This window comes from Podarcis melisellensis (genome assembly GCF_964234715.1).
Source record: "Podarcis melisellensis genome assembly, chromosome: 8".
NCBI classification, from domain to species: Eukaryota; Metazoa; Chordata; class Lepidosauria; order Squamata; family Lacertidae; genus Podarcis; species Podarcis melisellensis.
This window is the reverse complement of record NC_138540.1, coordinates 60,586,841-60,604,805: the sequence shown is the minus strand read 5'-3', so window position 1 is coordinate 60,604,805 and position 17,965 is coordinate 60,586,841. Positions and strand designations below refer to the sequence as shown.

Genomic DNA, 17,965 nt, shown 5'->3' with positions numbered 1-17,965 from the left:
TCAGTGATTTTCATGTGCTAAAAATCACACAGGCACCCAAAAATCAGTGAAATGCTTCCTCTCGTTTTTGCAGTCTGTGAATAGGGCCACAAATTATTTAGGTGTGTGTGGTGTTTTAGTTTAGCCTTACCCAGCACATCATTTAGGAATTAGGCAAATGACCATTCTCTGCTTTCAACCACCCAAATCTGCAATCTGGAGAAAATGCAGGTTTATATTTAGAACTGAAGTGAAGATTTGTTCATTATCTCTCATTATTCAGAGGCCAGCTTTGCAACTTTGCTTTGGAGACATTCTGAGAATGTAACCACTTTATGTGTTTTTCTTCCCACCCAGTTATTAACTGTGGGGATCCTGGAGTGCCAGCCAATGGCATTCGGTTGGGCAATGACTTCACCTACAATAAGACTGTCACGTTTCTGTGCATGCCCGGCTACATGATGGAGACAGACAGAGCCTCTGCTTTGACCTGCACTAAGGACCGGACGTGGAATGGAACAAAACCTGTCTGCAAAGGTAAGGCCTATTTGTTCAGCATCTTCAGGATTAGTGTTTTTTAAGATGCATTGTATGCCTGGGAATATAATCTGAGATTTACCAAAGAAATTTGGATTGCAGCGCTTGATACAGACAACCATTTGTCAAGGTTGCAATTATAATGGTTGCGCATACAGTAAATAGGACAAGGAGAATATTACTATTCCTACCATGGGTTTCTGACTGGGTGTGCATGTGTGTTGAAGTCCACTTTGCCATACAACAGGTGTTCCAGATGGCCAACTTACTGTATGGCTGGTTGCATGCATGCTGTGGTCATCTTGTCCCCTTGTAAATGGGGGCCATCTGTATCCATGCAGTGTTTGACAATCCCCTTTCCCAAGTGGAAAGGGCAGACTGGCATTTATGAAGTCAATTTCCTTTGGAGGAGAGAGACCAGGTGGGTTTTTGCTCTTCTCTTTTAAACCAATGAATGCCTATCTACGAGGGCCACCAAATGAAGCAGTGCTGGTTTTGATGGTTAAAGCTCAAAACAGTTTGGGGCCTTTGGGGCCATGTTATCTGAAAGATCACCTCCAGTAGTATGATCCTGCCCCAGGCACTAAGTTCAACCTCACTGGGCCTGCTTGCCTCCCTTACTTTTTCCCTCATGGACAAATTTCTGGGGACTGTGTGCCAATGATGGCTGAGGCCAAAGGTAAAAGTAAACTGAGCAGTGAAAGTGATTGTTGTACAATAGACTGTGTCCCAGTCATGCATTCTCTATTTAGGCAAGCAAGAAACATTACTGCAGCCCTTTACTGCAGTATTTAGAGAAGGCACGAAGCAGGAACAGTGAAGGATGTTGCTGGGCGGGGGGGGGGGAGCCATGGTTTGGGGAGAGAGTCCCAAGGGCCTGACATAAGCCTGGATATGACCCCTAGTGTACTTTCCCACCCCTGGCATTATTCATTCTGGATGCTGAGATCTAATCTGGATCCATTCCATTGTCTGCCAAAACGCTGGGGAGTTGAACCACTGGATTCTGCTCATCCCTGATGGTTACGTGGGACTGAATCTGCCCTTTTGTTCTCTCTGCCCAGCTATCATCTGCAAACCTCCTCAGGTTGTCCCCAATGGAAAAGTTGTGGGGTCAGATTTCAGCTGGGGATCAAGCGTGAGCTACAGCTGCCTGGAAGGATATCAGCTATCCCTGCCCGCTATTCTGACCTGCGAAGGGAATGGATCATGGAGCGGAGAACTCCCGCAGTGTTTTCGTAAGCATCCAATCTCAACTGTGCTGTAGGAGAAAATTGGAAGTGGAATGGGCAAGACATATTTCACTCCAGACATTACCTGCTTTGGGCTAAGGCCAGGACCCAGAGGCCTGCGAAGGACCACTGAAGTACCTTGAGCCCAGACTTCATGCCATTTCCCAAATGTCTCTGTCTATCACAGGCAAAGGGGGTAAGGTTACTTGCTTTCCCAAAAGGGAATCAAGGCAGAAGAGAAATGGCAGGATGCAGGCTCTTGCAGCAGAGCAGGGGGACCTGTAAGCACTCCCTTGGTTCAAGTGGCCCAGCCTCAGCCCACCCCACTCTACTCTACTTGTGAGTCCTACTTAACACACAAACCGCTGATCCAAAGGTGTCATCAAATCCACAATTTACAACCCATCCTCTTCATTCTTGCACCAGAGGGAAATGCTGGGTGGCATTTGCTGACCCCTTTTCAAACCTGCCTTTCATTTAGACAGAAAATGAGAAGCTAAGCTCTGTTTGCAGACTTGGCCCTTGATGTTGAGGAAGTGTTTGAAGGCTTGCTAGATGCTAAATCCTTCTCCAAGCGCAAACTGTGTGTGATTGAACAAGCTTTGATTGTTTCTGTGCAGAGAGACTTTCATCGGCCCACACCGCCGCTGCATTGGGTTCTCTTAAAATAACTTGCCACTGGAAAGCTTGGCCTTAAGGTGCCTTCTTCCCACCGCCCTCCCTGGACAATGGCCATCAAAAGATTGAGGGTGGAGGGAGCTCATGTTCTGCACACCTCCCCTAGCCTGTTGTAGAACAAAACAAGATTTCTTGTTTAATGTGGTGCCCCGTGGTGACTTTCCACTGTACAATTGAAGATACATTTTGAATGTAAACCAAAGCAGGGGTGAAAAATGGAAGCTTACCTTTCATTCTCCCTCAACCCTTCTGCTAGGAGAGGGTGGGTAGAAGGAAATTAATTAAACCATAATTGGTGACAAGGCAGAAGTGTACTGAATGATGCTCGCCTACCCCTCATGCCGGAAGCTGATTTTTCTTTAAAATTGCAGCTCTACGTGGGATGTGTTTATAATTGGAGGATTCATTTGAGTTGGGAAGTGTTTACTTTACTGAACTGGTGGCCTTTGTTAAGGTAGCCTGACTGCTCTTTTACAGCCGTTTTCTGTGGTGACCCGGGAATCCCAGCTGAAGGGAGGCGTGAAGACCGGGGCTTCACGTATCGCTCCTCTGTCTCGTATTCCTGTTCGCCTCCACTGGTGCTGGTGGGATCAGCAAGGAGGTTCTGTCAATCTGATGGATCGTGGAGTGGAACACAGCCAAGCTGCATAGGTAAGAGGGCATTTTGGTGGGGCATTTCACCAATGAAAGCTATGAGCCAGTGAGTGCTGAAAGTCTATTATGGGCAACAAAATGTCTAGAAGGGGTGTGTGTGTGTGTGTGTGTGTGTGTACACACACATATACATATATACATATGGATGGGTGTGTGGAGAGAGAGAGAGAGAGAGAGAGAGAGAGAGAGAGAGAGAGAGAGAGAGAGAGAGAGAGAAGGGGAGGGAGAGCGATTGGTATGGTTGCTAGACCAGGGTATGAGACACTTGACTCCTTGTGTGCCTCCCCAACTGCAGTTGATGGGATCTTCAGTCCTCTCCCTTTCCCAGTCAACACCGGAGATAATATCTTTGTCTCAGGCTACTACTTTAAATATCCAGACACACAAGATTGGGTGAGGGCTCATGGAGCCTTGTAGTGCAAAACTGTCAGCTCAGAAGTTCCCAGTGCAACATTCATCAGAACCATAGGGAAGAATGGCAAACCAAATTCAGTTTGGCTTGGATTTAATGGGAATCTACCTATTTTGCACTTTCCATAACCATCATTGAACAAAATCAAAGCTATCCTTCATGACTCATACTTCCCTGAATTTAATGATCCAGTTATCTAAATAAACATTGTGTGCAAAATTGTGTGTATTGGGGGGAAATGTGCTTTTTATTATTAGTGAAAATAGCATAAAATTGCATTCTGTTAGGGGAAATAGCTTGCAAAAATGCATACATTAGGCAACATTGTGTATAGTAGGAGAAAGTCACACCAAAATGCTGGTGGATTTTCATGAGGGCTTCTTTAAATAAATCACAAACTGATGTGGAGAGCTGAACTTACAACTAGAAGGATGAGAAGCTGAAAAAAACTGAAATTGACAGATTCACCCATCCCTTTGCCACAGCTCACTTGTTGAAATTAAGCATGATAAATGGAGATAAATAATGCTAGATTAATAGTGTCATTAACTCTTCCTTGCTCTTCAATCTTTTACCACATTTTTGTCTGCTTCTAATCAGACTCAACACACACAACATGTATAGATCCTGGTGTGCCCCTTTATGGAATGCAAAACAACTCCCAAGGTTATCAGGTAATTATTATTGCCTCTTTATTGATCTAATTTTATTCTCTCCTCTCTCTAAATGAACTCCTTTATCTGCCTGATGCATAGTATCTCTCAATCCTTCCATCTAATCTAGTCTCCCTTCCTCCCTTCCTCCCTTCCTCCCTTCCTCCCTTCCTCCCTTCCTCCCTTCCTCCCTTCCTCCCTTCCTCCCTTCCTCCCTTCCTCCCTTCCTCCCTCCCTCCCTTCCAGGTAATGTTTCCCAGACACAGAATGATTCCTTTGATTGAACTGAAGTGCAAATGTGTTGCATAAGAAGACCCTACTGAATCCAAATGAAAGGCCTACCTTATGCAGCATCCTTCTGCCCACAGTGGTCAACCAAATGTCTCTGAGAAGCACATGAGGAGCAATAATTGTTCCCAGCAACTGCTGATTCACAGAGAGGTTGACTCTTCGTGACTAGTGGCCATCACTACCTTTATCATTCAGGGATTTGTCTTGTCCTTCTTTTGAAACTGGTAGCTGTCAGTATATCCTGTGGCAGCAGATTCCGTAGGCTAGCCAGGTACTGTGTGCAGAAGTACTCCCTACTGGCCATGGTGGTCACCTGCAATCTCCAAGATCACAGGCAGCATACCAGTTGGTGAGGAACAGCAGTAGGAGGCAGGGCAATTGTGGTCCTGTTCTGCTTTGTGGATTTTCCAGAGGCAGCTGGTTGTCCATTGTGGGAAAATGGGGTGCTGTGTACAGATAAACCTTTAATCTGATGCTGTGGGGCTCTTTGGGTCACCTGAACTGAGGTAGGGGCTAAACCAGCCACTGCATCTAATGACCCCTAGTCGCTCAGAATCAAATCCCCTCCTCTCCTCCTCCTTTGACAGTGGGATGCAGGTGCTGGTTCTCACAACTTCCTATTTCTGTTGCTCTTCCCTTCATGTGCTGAGCACCATCCTGATGTATATACCTGTTTATTGATTATTACTTCTTTATCCAAGGAACTTAGAGCAGCAAGCATTAGACACACAATCCAAGGCTGAGATAGAATGACTGGCTCACGGTCACCCAGTGAACTTCACGGCTGACTGGGGGTTTGAATTGACATCTCTGCAGTCCAACATTCTGGCTACTGCTATGCATGGCCTTTCGTAAACTGGGCTGGCACAAGATATTGTGCTACTGCCGCTGCCCCTCCCCACTCCTCCTCTTCGTTTTAGCCCACTTCCCCCCTGCTTAAGTTATTTCTTTCACCCCAGCTTTAACAGTAGAGTCCCTGCTGCGCTCTAAAAAGCACCAATTATTATTATTATTATTTATTTGGAATACATATACCCTTCTCAATATCCCAGAGAGGCTCTCAAAGCATCATTCTGGGAAGGGTGGCTGCGAGAGTGCCTGAGCTGCCTAAAGATGCTGCCTGAAGTTTATTGGGCCACATCTCACAGCTTGGAATTGCAGGCAGGTTCCAAGGCTGTAAAGGCTGTAAACCCCTTTTCTTTCCACCGCTCAGTCTCTGTTTCTCCATCCCAACAGATCGGGAGCATCGTCTATTTCAAGTGCCACAAAGGATACCTGTTGCAGGGCTCCACCACGCGGGCTTGTCTCCCAAACCTGACATGGAGTGGAATGCAGCCTGATTGCATCCGTGAGTCTTGCAGCCTGATGTGAAGCAGAATGTCTTGGCCAGCTTTTGGGGTGCAGCCTGCACTAAAATCCTGGGGTTTGGGGTGTGTGGTGAAGCAAGTCTCCTAGACTGCCTTCAGATTTTCTAATGGCCCCATGGAAAGTGTACGGGTTGGTGGTCTGGAAGCCAGTGGCTTCCATCCAGGCAGGGAGTCCAGCTGGGAAGCAGATGGGCCAGGAAATGGTGAAGCAGGGATTGGCATTCTGAAAGCCGTTCATAGGAAACTGCCTTGCTTAGATTCAAGTGTACGCTGTCTACACTGGCTGGCAACTGCTCTCCATAAACCCAGGCAGATGTCTTTCACAGCCCTACTGCTGGAGAAGCTGGGGGTCAAACTCTGGACCCTTTATATGCAAAGCATGTGCTCTGCCACTGAGTTCTGCAGCCAATCTCCTTATCTTCCTCTCGTGGTTAGTGAGCCTAGTGCTTAGAGTAGCAGCACAATAGCAAGGGGAGCTTATGACACTTTTGCCCTTGTGACATCTTCCACTTCCACTCTGGCAAGCAGCTAAGCTTAGATAAAACAATAAGAAGTGGGGAATAAACAAACTTCCCACTGGCCATTCTTAGTTTAAGTGCTCATCCACACGTATCTTTTGCCCCACACTTTCTAGGGATATTTCCATGTGTTCCATGTCCAATCACCTTCCTTTCTTTCTTTCTTTCTTTCTTTCTTTCTTTCTTTCTTTCTTTCTTTCTTTCTTTCTTTTCCCCTGGTGCTATCCCTATGAAAACCTGCTCTTTAATGTTGAATCAGAACAAGCAGCAATTTGGGCTTTCCGTGGAATTGTTTTCAGAGATAAAGTGTGGATTTTCATGTGGAAAGCACTGGGGCAAAAAAAAGGGCTCAGACACAGACCTTTGAAGCACAAATCTGTGTCTAGAAACATGGCACAAAAGGAAATAGGGATGAGATCTAAGAGGTTGCATTTATCAGAGGGTGTGCTTTAAGCCAAAGTCTTAAAGTCCCTATGCTTTGTGGCTGAGCAGCAAATTGCTCTAGCTGAGGCATTAGGCCAGAGTCAGCAGTTTTAACCCCAGAGCTTACAGAGATTTTTGGTGCAATACCACTCTCTGGCCATCCACAGTGGGGGCGCTGAAGTGCAGCTGCTCCCTTACCTGCTAAGCTGCCATGATGGTTCAAAGAGTAAAGCTATTGTACCCTGCTCGGAAACGACATCATTAAGTGGTATATAAATAATTAAAATAAACAAATAAGTTTCTGAATCCCAGTACCAGAGACCCCTGGCATCTTACAATGAGCACCTCTTCCTGACTGATCTCCATAGGACTGGCTTGAGTAGCTAAATCATTTTTTGGCAAAGGGGGAGCTCTAACCAGTGGCCCATTTGCAGCTCACAGGACCTCCCCATCCAGCCCAGCAGCCTCTCCTACTGTGCCCTCCTGCTCTTTAGAAATAATGTACATCTCCATAACTGTGTAGAGTTTATGTAGGTGTAAATTGTATTGAGTTTTCAGGGTACTCTCTTTGTATAATTCTAGCTCACACTTGCAAGGAGCCAGAAACCCCATCCCATGTCAACGTGGGCGCTCTGGACCTGCCCTCCCTTGGATACACCCTGATCTACTCTTGCCAGAGTGGCTTTTACCTCACCGGAGGATCAGAACACAGGACCTGTAAAGCAGATGGCAGTTGGACAGGGAAGCCCCCTATTTGCCTTGGTAAGCATTCTGTGATGAGGCTGAAATTTGTCCTTTGCCTGCAGACTCAGAGAGAGAGAGAGAGAGATCGCAAGATCGCATTTACATCCTTCACTATCCTGGCCATTCATTCACTCTTCCCCCCCCCCCCACACCCATTACACCACCCATTCTTGCCTCTGGCTCCACCCAGTGCTGGGCCATGCATCCCCTGACCTGCAGGTTACTCAAAAGATATGGGCATCCATGGTCCGAAAAAGCTTCCTTACTCCTCCCATCAATTGATCTCTCCTCTGTGGATTTGGCTAGTCCTTTAAAAAAAAGCCATTTAAGAAAGGCCATGTCTTCTGACATCATTGAATTATGCACTGCAGAAAGAGTTACTTTCTATTGCCTGCCATACACATATCACCACAGGGGAAGAAAATCCTTCGTCTTGTCTCTCCCCATTCAGTGTTGCTTGTGTCCCAGTCGCCAAGAGGTGAGAGACTCTAGGTGTTCCACCGCTTTCCCAGGGTTCAGATTTCTTGGAATGAGGGTCTGTGAAGACTGTGGTGTCTGTAGGATATATGCTTTCATATACACATAAATATAGCTTGAGCATAAGATAGAAGGGCTCACAACATTAATGCCTCAGCAGATCTTGCTTCCCCATTAGATTTCCAGGGAAGCCCCATGTCACAGCTTTGGGTCCAGCACAGAGTAGATAGGCCTCTGTATCTCTAGCTTCCAGCACCAGCCAAAACTCACAAACCAAAAACTAACTCCTAGGATGACTTGATGTCCAACAAGGTGTGTGCAGAGGACATGGCTATCCCCCTCCTGGAAGCATATTCAGTTGTCACTATGGCAATATCTTCTCTTAGCTAACTTAGCTGATGAGGCCGGTCAAGACCACCTTGAAAAAGGAACTACTTTTACTGATTCAGCAAGCTAAGCTCCCTCTTATAGATTCTAGACCTCACTGGATTACAGAATCACAGGCTTGGAAAGGTACCCAGAGGTATCATCAAGACTGACCCCAAAACCTATAACAACAATTTTATAGACCTCTACCAAGAAAGCCCCTGTAGTCTTTCACCTAACCCTTCCCACCCCAACAATGTTCCCCTTTATTCAGAAAGGTCCTCTTGTTTCCTCACATGTTCTGGCAGACCTGTGTGTTGCGCTGCTTAGAGAACTGACCTTTTTTTGTCTCTTTTTTCATAGCGGACATCCGTCCCAGTGGGAGACCAGTGGGCACTGCGAGGGACCTGCCTCTTCCCAAGGTGTCAGGTACTGCTTTCCTTTATTAAAACCTTAGTACCAAATTTAGAAAATCAGCTCAAACAAGAAACAGCACAGAACCCATTCCACTCACCCACACCCCCAACAGAATCAGTGCTTGCAAATTTATGCAAGTGGAATCAAATAATTAACTGATTAATAGATCAAAACTCATTCCATTAATCAACTAAAATACTTTAAATGAGTGCTCTTAATTGAAAGTAAAGGAAGATAAATTCACAGATAAATGAAGCTTTTTTTTTGCCCCATATGCGCATTAAAGTTGTAAGCACCAGTATAAACTCTGTGTGCTCGGTGTACTGAATGATCTCAGTGTAAGAGAACCAGGTAGTTTTAGTGAGCAATGCAAAATTAAAGGGTAAGCCATCCCTTCTGCTATCCTGAACCATATCCTAAGGCTTGAGTCCTATTTGCCCCATATCAATATGCCTTATAATAATTCCTCTAAGTTATGTCTCTGCAGATTTCCTAGCAACCTTGAACCCAAGTGGTGAGCAAAACCCTTTGTGCTCATAGATATAGCTCTGAAGGGATGTGTCATCTGCGCCCTTTGCTAGGCTGCCAACATTTTATAAAGTCCTGCTTGCCTATCCTTGTGCTCCTACTTCATTTAGTTTACTTCACTGGGAAGGGCTGGCCTAGGGGTGCTAACCAAATTCTCCTTAAGAACATAGGAGGCTGCATTTGTCAGACCATTGGTCCACCTAGCTCAATATTTTCCACACTGAGCAGCAGAGACTCTCAAGGATTTCAGACAGGGGTATGTCCTAGCCTTACCTGGAGATGTCAAAGATCGACCTTGGAACCTTCTGCATGCAAACCAGGTGCTCTACCACTGAGTGGTGCCTCTTGCCCTAGTTGCAATGCACTCTGCATTCACACACCAAACTACAGTTCCATGGAAACTCCATGGACAGCTTCAATGTGTATGAAACTGAATGTCAGGCAATTTTGGCTAACCGTTGCCATCTTGTTGCAAATGTTCTGCCTTGCATTGTTCCTAGTTCCTGCTGACGTCTTTGCAAAGAACTCCTTTTGGAAAGGCTCTTATGAGTACATGGGCAAGAAGCAGCTGACTATGCTCTCTGTCAGGAGTTTTGACCCAGTCACCAGTAAAGTCAATGCCACCCTGAAAGACCACAGTGGTGTGGAGCTACAACTGTCTGGTAGGTCAACTTCTGTATATCCTCATTTGCCACAGTTGCCCATCCGTGTTGGGTAATAAAGAAGTGGGAAAATTCCATACTTCACTTAATTAGCACAATATGCAGTGTCCTACAGATTTGGTTGTAATACAACTCACATTATCCCTGACCATTGGCCATCTGGCTGTGGATAATGGGAGCTGCAGTCTAATAAAACATGGAGAGCACCACATTGGCTACCCTGCAGTATACAGTGTAGCAAATTAATAGTGTATTAATGGTGCCAGGTTATGGATAGAAGTGTAGATAGCTATCTCCCTGCCAAAACAGGAGCAGCATTTGGCCAAGGCTAGGGAACCTGCAGCCTTCCAGATAGCGCTGGACTCAACTCCCTTCATCCATTGGCCATGCTGGCTGTGGCTGATGGGAGTTGCAGTCCAGTTGGAGGGTCCACAGGTTTCTCATTCCTGCATCAGACCAGTGAGGACCCAGAAACTGCCATTTCCTTGGGTTCCTTGCAATAAAGTGTGTAGTCATGAACTGCAGTGATCCTTAGTCCTCCCTGCTCAGGCATCTAACCAACAGGCAAGGCAAAACAAGTGATCAAAGAGGCAAGCTGAGGTCAGCTTCCATATAATCAACTGAAACTCTATTAATGGTTAGGATTTTTTTGCTTCCAAGATGCATCGCTGCACACTTACTCGCACTTACCTTTGTCTGATGTTTCATCACCCATCCACCTTGTTTGGAGTGAGCTTTTTGGAGCTCTTAGGAATTTCACCATTCTGAATAATTCAGTGCTGCCTGAAGACAGGAGCATCTGAAATAAGATGCATCTTAACTCTAACATGGTGCAACTGGAGAGTGCAAGTCCAGTGTGTGAAAGGGCTTGCAAATCTTCTCCAATATCACTGGGATATTACCCACCGCTGTCACTTTCATTCTATCTCTCTCAGGGCTTGTCCTCTGCCCAGAAAGCATGGGTCCAAGTTTTCCCCTTGCCCCACTCCTTTTCCAGGGAAAGCCCACTCCTTAGTGTTAAGTCAAAGGAAACAGAAATCTGGAGGAAACCCAAATTAATGTTTGTTCCAAATGAGCACTAAAGAGTGATTTTCCCCAGGGAAAAGCAGTGAGACAAGAGGAAGTGTGAATAAGTCCCCCCCCCCAATACACACACACTTTTCTTTTTGCTAAGAGAAGGCACAAGCTCTTGAAGGACCAACCTTTTAATTGTATTCTCTTTACAGGTATTTACAAAAGAGAAGATGTCCACCTGCTCCTCCAGGTGTACCAGATTACAGGGCCGGTGGAGATCTTCATGAACAAATTCAAGAACGAAAAGTGGGCTTTAGATGGTCATGTAAGTATTAGCACAGCCCAGTATTGTCTTGTTCGTTTGGCCCATCCACACATTACACTTTCAGAATTTGTCTGAAGTGTTCCAATGGCAGATGTTTAGAGCTGCGGAGGACGGGGGGTAGTAGGGATGGGAACAAGAAACAGCAGGAGCCATTGCACTGGGAGTCTGTAGAAGCAAAAGTCAACATAAGATTACTAATTGTAGTAGTGACCTCCCCCTAGTTACTATAGTTATGGAATATCCTCTCCAACACGACTCGCTGGATTCTATTCCACTTCACCAGATTTTTAGCTCCTAATCTAGTATGATCACCAACGGTTTCCCATCATCTTAGAAAAAAAGTGATGTGGGATGCTGCAGGGTTCTGTCCTGGGCCTGGTGTTGTTCAGCATCTTTATAAATGACTTGGATGAAGGAATAGAGGAGGCACTCATCAAATTTTCAGATGACACCAAAGTTGAAGGGTCAGCTAATACCACAAAAGATAGAATCAGGATTCAATATGACCATAGCAGACTGGAGAACAGGACCAAAATTAACAAAATGAATTTCAGTAGATACAAAGATAAGGATATACACTCAGGCAGGAATAATCAGATGCACAAATATAGGATGGGGGACACCTGGGTTGACACCAGTAAATGTAAAAAAAAAAAAAAGATGATCTAGGGATCTTAGTAGACTACAAGCTTCAGATGAGTCAACAGTGTGATGCAGCAGCAAAAAAATAATGAATGCAATTCTAGGCTGCATCAACAGAAGTGCCCAGATCAAGGCAAGTAATAGCTCTGTTCTATTCTGCCTCGGTCAGACCACACCTAGAATACTATGCCCAGTTCTGGGCACCACAGTGGAAGCCAGTCTTTCTGAGGAATGATGGAGGGAGCTGGATGTGTTTAATCTGGAGAAGAGGAGACTGAGTAGTAATACGATAGCAGTCTTCAAATATCTGAAGGGCTGTCACATGGAAGGCAGAGCAAGCTTGCTTTCTGCTGCCCCAGAGGGCAGGACCCAAACCAATGAATTCAAATTACAAGAAATGAGATTCCAACAAAACATTAGGAAGAATAGTCTGACGGTTAGAGCTGTTCAACAGTGGCGATCTGCAGGGACTCTTTAGCTCTGGTTCCGACATTTGTCTCTCTGACCAGCATAAGCATGAAGCACATTGACAGAGGAGAATCATGCATACTTAGTTTCTGTGCTGGTCCAACCAGCATGAGCTGAATCAGTGCCCTTCGGGTGGCTGATTGAGCACCCGGACCCAACACTACACTTGAGCAGTTCCAACATTTGAAAAGACTACTCAGGAGGGCTGGATTTGCTTTCAGGATGAGCAACCTGCTGTGTGTGATCAATTCTCTTTGCTGTGGGCTCCATATCTTTGCTGTCAAAATGTGTCCTTTCATCATTTTTGTACTGTTACGTTATTTCGTTGAATAATTATTTGGGGGCTTTTGGAGAAAAAGTCTAGCAATCTATGCTAAACCACCCTGCCGCCAAAGCCAAAAATCTTTATGCAATCAGAAACATGGGATTCTGCAGTTTGTTCCTCCTTCCCATACACAGGTCACTCCAGACTCATCGAGTGGGACGTTTGTCTACCAGGGGTTTGTGCATGGCAAAGGTTTTGGGCAGTTTGGCCTGCAGAGGCTAGGTAAGTTATCCTGCCTTCGTGCAAAAATCCTATTCTTTAAATTTTTTCTTGTACATTATTTTAATACCAGTATAACTATTATTTCTGTAATTTTATACAGCAATGCAATGGGGAAATTTTCAGTTCAAGCTGTAATGTATAAAAGGTTTGATTCTGATTGGCTAGTAGAGGGAGTCTAGGCTGAGACAAACCTGAGTGTTTTCTACTTGCCACAGTCTTTACCTAATTGGTTAGTTTTGGCATTTATTCCCCTTTTTCTTACACATAAGAGTTTCCAGTTCAGTTATCTGCCAATATTTTCTGCATAAGTTATGTGAATTGAGCAAATAACTCTGCAGTAGTGGGCACATGGCGAGGGATGGGCCATCCAGACTCAGAAACCCCAACCTCTGTCTCCCAGCAAAGCATGGCGTGCAATTTAATGGCACATCTTCCTTTTCAGACATCATTGAACGAGATGCCGAGTCTATAGGACATCCATTTGCATCTAACAGCAGTTCAGTGGCAGCTGCTATCCTTGTGCCTTTCATTGCCCTGATTATTGCAGGGTTTGTGCTCTATCTCTACAAACACAGGTGAGCAAACCTGGGAGCAAACGGAGGGAGGCAAGAAAGCAAAATACAAATTTTGTGTTGCTTTCCTATCTCTGTGTTTGTGTGTGTTCTTAACCAGTCTGCCAGTCCGAGTGGAGGGGAGAAAAGCAGAGAGAGGCTGCATAACCTTCCCTGTTTATTGTTATTTATTAATTGCTTAAATGGGCTTCGAAATTGCGTCCCTCCGAACTCTGTCACCATATATCTTTTTACTCTGATCAGGGGCGGGAGGGACGCTTGCCTAAAGGAACTCCCCATGAAGAATAAGTAATATCTGATCAACCATGCTCAATCAAAGTAGCCTCTCTGCTGGCATGCCCTGCTAGGCCATCTTTGACTCCTCTTTTTGGTCTTGTCTGGTACAGAAGGAGACCGAAGGTGCCATTCAATGGTTACGCTGGGCATGAAAACACCAATGTTCGTGGAACGTTTGAAAACCCCATGTATGACCGCAACTTGCAGCCGACGGATATCATGGCCAACGAGGCAGAGTTTACAGTCAGCACCGTGTGCACTGCGGTATAGCACTTAACAAACCTGCGCAGTAAGTGCCGTGTTGCTCAGCTGTTCCCAGTTCACAAGTGATCTAGCGTTTTTAATTTGCGAAGTATTTGCTCGAGCTTCCCAACCTTTTTATTGGTGACTCAACACAGGCCAAAGGCTTCCCAGATCTGGGCCTCTGCATTAGGACATAAATTTCCAATAAATAGGGATGGGATGCCCAGTAGTGACTGGCAGGGCAGGGCAGATGGATTGCTGCATTGCCGACCTGCTTTCCTAACATTGTGCATTGTTGCTGCCTATCCAGGGGGAGAGGGAGAGGGAGAGGGGCAAGGCAGGAGGAGCTTGGCCTGGTGTGCCTGCAGCAGCAAAGCCAATACAATGTTCCTGCCCACACTGTGCCAAGAGGGAATGATGTAGGGTGTTGGGAAAGCAAAGCAGCAATGCAGCAATGTGGCCACACACAAATCCCACCAACTACTACTGGCCATACTCACAATCCCCATTTAGGTTGTTGTTTTTTTGTCTCCAGATGACTATGCTCAGTGCTTGATGGAGTCCACGTTTGGTGTTACTTTTATGATGTATTGTAGACACCTCAAGGTCTCCTTTCTATGGTAAAAGATATGCAATGTAAATATTTTCATAAATAAACAGCTGTTTTGGGTAAAATTACTTGGTTTATTTAGGTTCCACAAGGAAAAAACGGTAATCAGATTTGAACATGACTGGACATAATTCACACCACTTTGGAATAATAAGCAGGCAGGGATTAGTTATAACCCTTTCTCAATTTTAGAAACGTAGTGGGAATTAACAGCCAGCCCACTGACAGCAGGTTAACTCTTTTGTGCTGTGGATCCAGCCTTGTTTCTCGTTTTCTCTTCCTCTGCAGCATTCTCCAGGGACGGGAGTCTCGCCAGTGCCCGATGTTCCTCCTGGTTCATCTTTGCCCATGATCATCCCTCCCAGAAATGTTGGGGCTGTGGAGTTGATATGGTGCCTTTGAGTTGATCCAGAGAGAGAAAGAGAAAGAGAGTGACTGCCTTGCTGTTCATCACCACTCCACATCCTCATTGCCTTCCCTTCTGCCCTGCAGCCGATAGTCAAATCAACCAAAGCACCCACTCCAGCCCTTGTGTTTCGACTACATGGGAGTGGATCCACCAACACGTTCCCCCACCTCTGAGCCTTTTTCTATCCGATTCTGGCCAATTTTAGAACCCAGAGACCAGAGGTTGTCCAGCTGCTTGTTTTTGGTTGATTATCGTCTTCTGGGGAATACATCGTGACCTGGTAGGGAAATCTAAGAGCATTAAATTACCAGAGGAAGTGAAAGACATGTAAGATGAAGTTGGCTGCATTGGGGCTGACGAGACTTCCTGGATGCAGAGAGTGTGGGGCACAAAAGCACCCATCACATTGAACTAAAGAAGCAGGTTTAGCAAATGGAGAAATGGTTGCTTCATATGTGTTCATTCTCTCCTTCCTCCCCCATCTCATGTAGGAACTTCATGCTAATAGCCTACTTCAAGGACTGGAGGTTTCTGCAAAACCTGACACACACACACACACCCAGACCCAACCCACCTCATTCTGTACTTTAAAATAACCTCTGCTTTATTCTGTCAAGGTCAGCTGCTTGTCTTTGTTCCAGGTATAAGGCCAATTCGAACCCTGCCTTTTAAACCACAGCTGCCATTGTTGCTTTGTCCTTGCTAGCGTTGACAGGATTGTTAGAGAGTAAGGACCATGCCAAGGACCTTTCTTGGCACAGGGGATGGGCAGCCTTATTTGCACAGTTGTCAAAGTTGAAATCAAAGCATCTTTCCCTAGCTAGCACATTCATTGCAGGTCGGTCGCATTTTGCCAGCCCTTGAACTACAATATTTTGTCGCTGGGGAACAATTTCTCACAAATACACTTCCCTTGCTTTTTTGAATAATGCCCTGAGGAATATGGCAACATGAGAGTCATTAAGTCCTTTTGGTTACTGTATGTGGCCTCACCAGTGTCTAACGAGACTAATTCATTTTCTTCTGACCCCCTCCCTCCTCATTTAGATTCCTTTTAGGGAAAAAGAGGCTGAGCCCCCACCCCACCCCAAAAATCTGTACCACCATAGTAGGGTTGCTCGCATTTCTTTTACATTTATTTCAAAAAATATGGCAAATACGTTTGCCTGCAGCATTGTGAAACTGCTCTCTTCTCCATTTTATTACATTCTGTGCTTCCTGCTGGAGTGCACAACTGCTCTACTGAAGTGAGAAACTGAACGAACCCACTCAGCCCCCATCTCTTGCTACAAGGACAGAATCTTGCACTACTAGTCTAGATTGGATTTTTACTCTTGGCAATAGACTAGAGACTTTGCATTGTCTAGAGCAGCCCATTTGTCACATGCAGTCAGATCCATCTAGCTCAGTGCTGGTTACAGTAGTAGTCTGCCAAGGAGAGAGTTGGTTGAAAATATTCTCTTTGACATCTATTCACCTCACCCCCACACACATGCAGGGAATTTTAGACAGTAGAGGGATAGGTATAAATACAGCCCTGCAATGCCCACCTGCAGTCTGAAGTGGTACAATCGAGAACACATGTTTGATGTGCCTCATCTACTGAGCAGCCATCAACAAGCGATCAAAGGTATATTACAGTTACCATTTGTGTAAACTAGGGTGGATGGGCCCCATATTTTCCCAGACAAAACAAAATTGGGATTTGTGTAGGCATTTGGGGGGATGGTTTAAAACTGGCCTTTACTCTGCTTAACAAATTTGAGGCAAAAATCTGATTAAACTGGAGCATGCTTAAGTCATGTCCAGAAGATTCTAGATGTAATCCTGGATCCACCTGAGAGCATAGAACCATAAAATTGCAGCACTGGAAGGGATCCTGGGGTTCATCCACTTCAACCCCCAGCAATGCAGGAATATCACCTAAGCAAAGCTTCACTTAGCATCCATGACAGGTGGCCATTCAACCTCTGCAAAAAACCTCCAAGGAAGGAGACTCCACCACCTTCCAATGGAGTCCATTCCACTGTCAAGCAGTTCTTACCATCAGGAAACTCTTCCTGATGTTTAGTGGGAATCACCTTTCTTACCAGCCTTTCAGGAGATTTTTGCAGTAGGAACTTTTGAACAGCAACCCCATGATAAGAACTCTTTGACCTTTCCCCCAAATAACGTCTTGTATAATTTCTACGCCAAACGGCTTTAGAATCCCAGAGGAAATTCAAAGTGCAGGATTGTTTTACTGTGTGCAAATACCATTACATTTTTCATCCCTATAAAGGAGCACAGGTGTTTGCATTCTTTGCCATCCACCCCAATAAAAGGGAGAAACCAGCAGTGTTGACTTTCACCAGTATTGTTGGGTTTGGTTCATGCTTTCAACCTGGAAAGCATGCTTTCGTTGGAAGACGCCATTTGGTGATAGTTGAGGTTTTTTAGCTGAGACTCACAGCAAGGGGGAAGACATACTGGTGCCTTAACACACACAACCAGGTTTGGGCAGAACCAGGGACAGTAAAATCACAATCATGCCTTACCCTTTTTTTTTAATTTTTGCAGGGAACAAGTAGATTTTGAGTAAATTTTCAGAGAGCTAGTATTGAGGACTCCAAATTACTTTTCACCCTTTTTATGTCAACAGAAAATATATGCTTTGAGCAGGAATGTAGCCTAATCAGGGTGAATGTGCACCTTCAACCCTTGTATACTTCTTAGCAGTCTAGCATTCTCCAAACACTGATTTGGTGATATATTTTTGTAGTAGTGCTGATTTCTCTGAGCTGTTTGGAACCAAGAGTGTGGGCAGTTCAGGAAGAGTAGAGTCAGTCTAACTACTTTGGGCATTCTTTCATCATAAGCAGCTTTCATCATAAGAAAGAAACAATTTGCACATAGAAAAGTACTATAGTGAGTGTCAAGAG

At 45.1% G+C, this 17,965-nt stretch overlaps 1 protein-coding gene across 9 annotated transcripts in view; it reads left to right on the top strand.

Moving 5' to 3' along the window:
* Positions 1-17,590, top strand: part of CSMD2 (CUB and Sushi multiple domains 2) — a 489,690-nt gene extending 472,100 nt beyond the window's left edge. For all 9 annotated transcript variants that reach the window (XM_081921160.1, XM_081921159.1, XM_081921158.1 and 6 more), the window contains 13 exons: positions 337-516; positions 1,581-1,754; positions 2,904-3,077; positions 4,093-4,166; positions 5,673-5,784; positions 7,327-7,506; positions 8,695-8,760; positions 9,777-9,938; positions 11,165-11,277; positions 12,847-12,934; positions 13,377-13,509; positions 13,893-14,071; positions 14,924-17,590. In XM_081921160.1, coding sequence (XP_081777286.1) covers positions 337-516; positions 1,581-1,754; positions 2,904-3,077; positions 4,093-4,166; positions 5,673-5,784; positions 7,327-7,506; positions 8,695-8,760; positions 9,777-9,938; positions 11,165-11,277; positions 12,847-12,934; positions 13,377-13,509; positions 13,893-14,052 — 1,616 coding nt within the window. In that variant the 3' untranslated portion in view covers positions 14,053-14,071; positions 14,924-17,590. The remainder of the gene's footprint in view (positions 1-336; positions 517-1,580; positions 1,755-2,903; positions 3,078-4,092; positions 4,167-5,672; positions 5,785-7,326; positions 7,507-8,694; positions 8,761-9,776; positions 9,939-11,164; positions 11,278-12,846; positions 12,935-13,376; positions 13,510-13,892; positions 14,072-14,923) is intronic.
* The last annotated feature ends 375 nt before the right edge of the window (positions 17,591-17,965 follow it).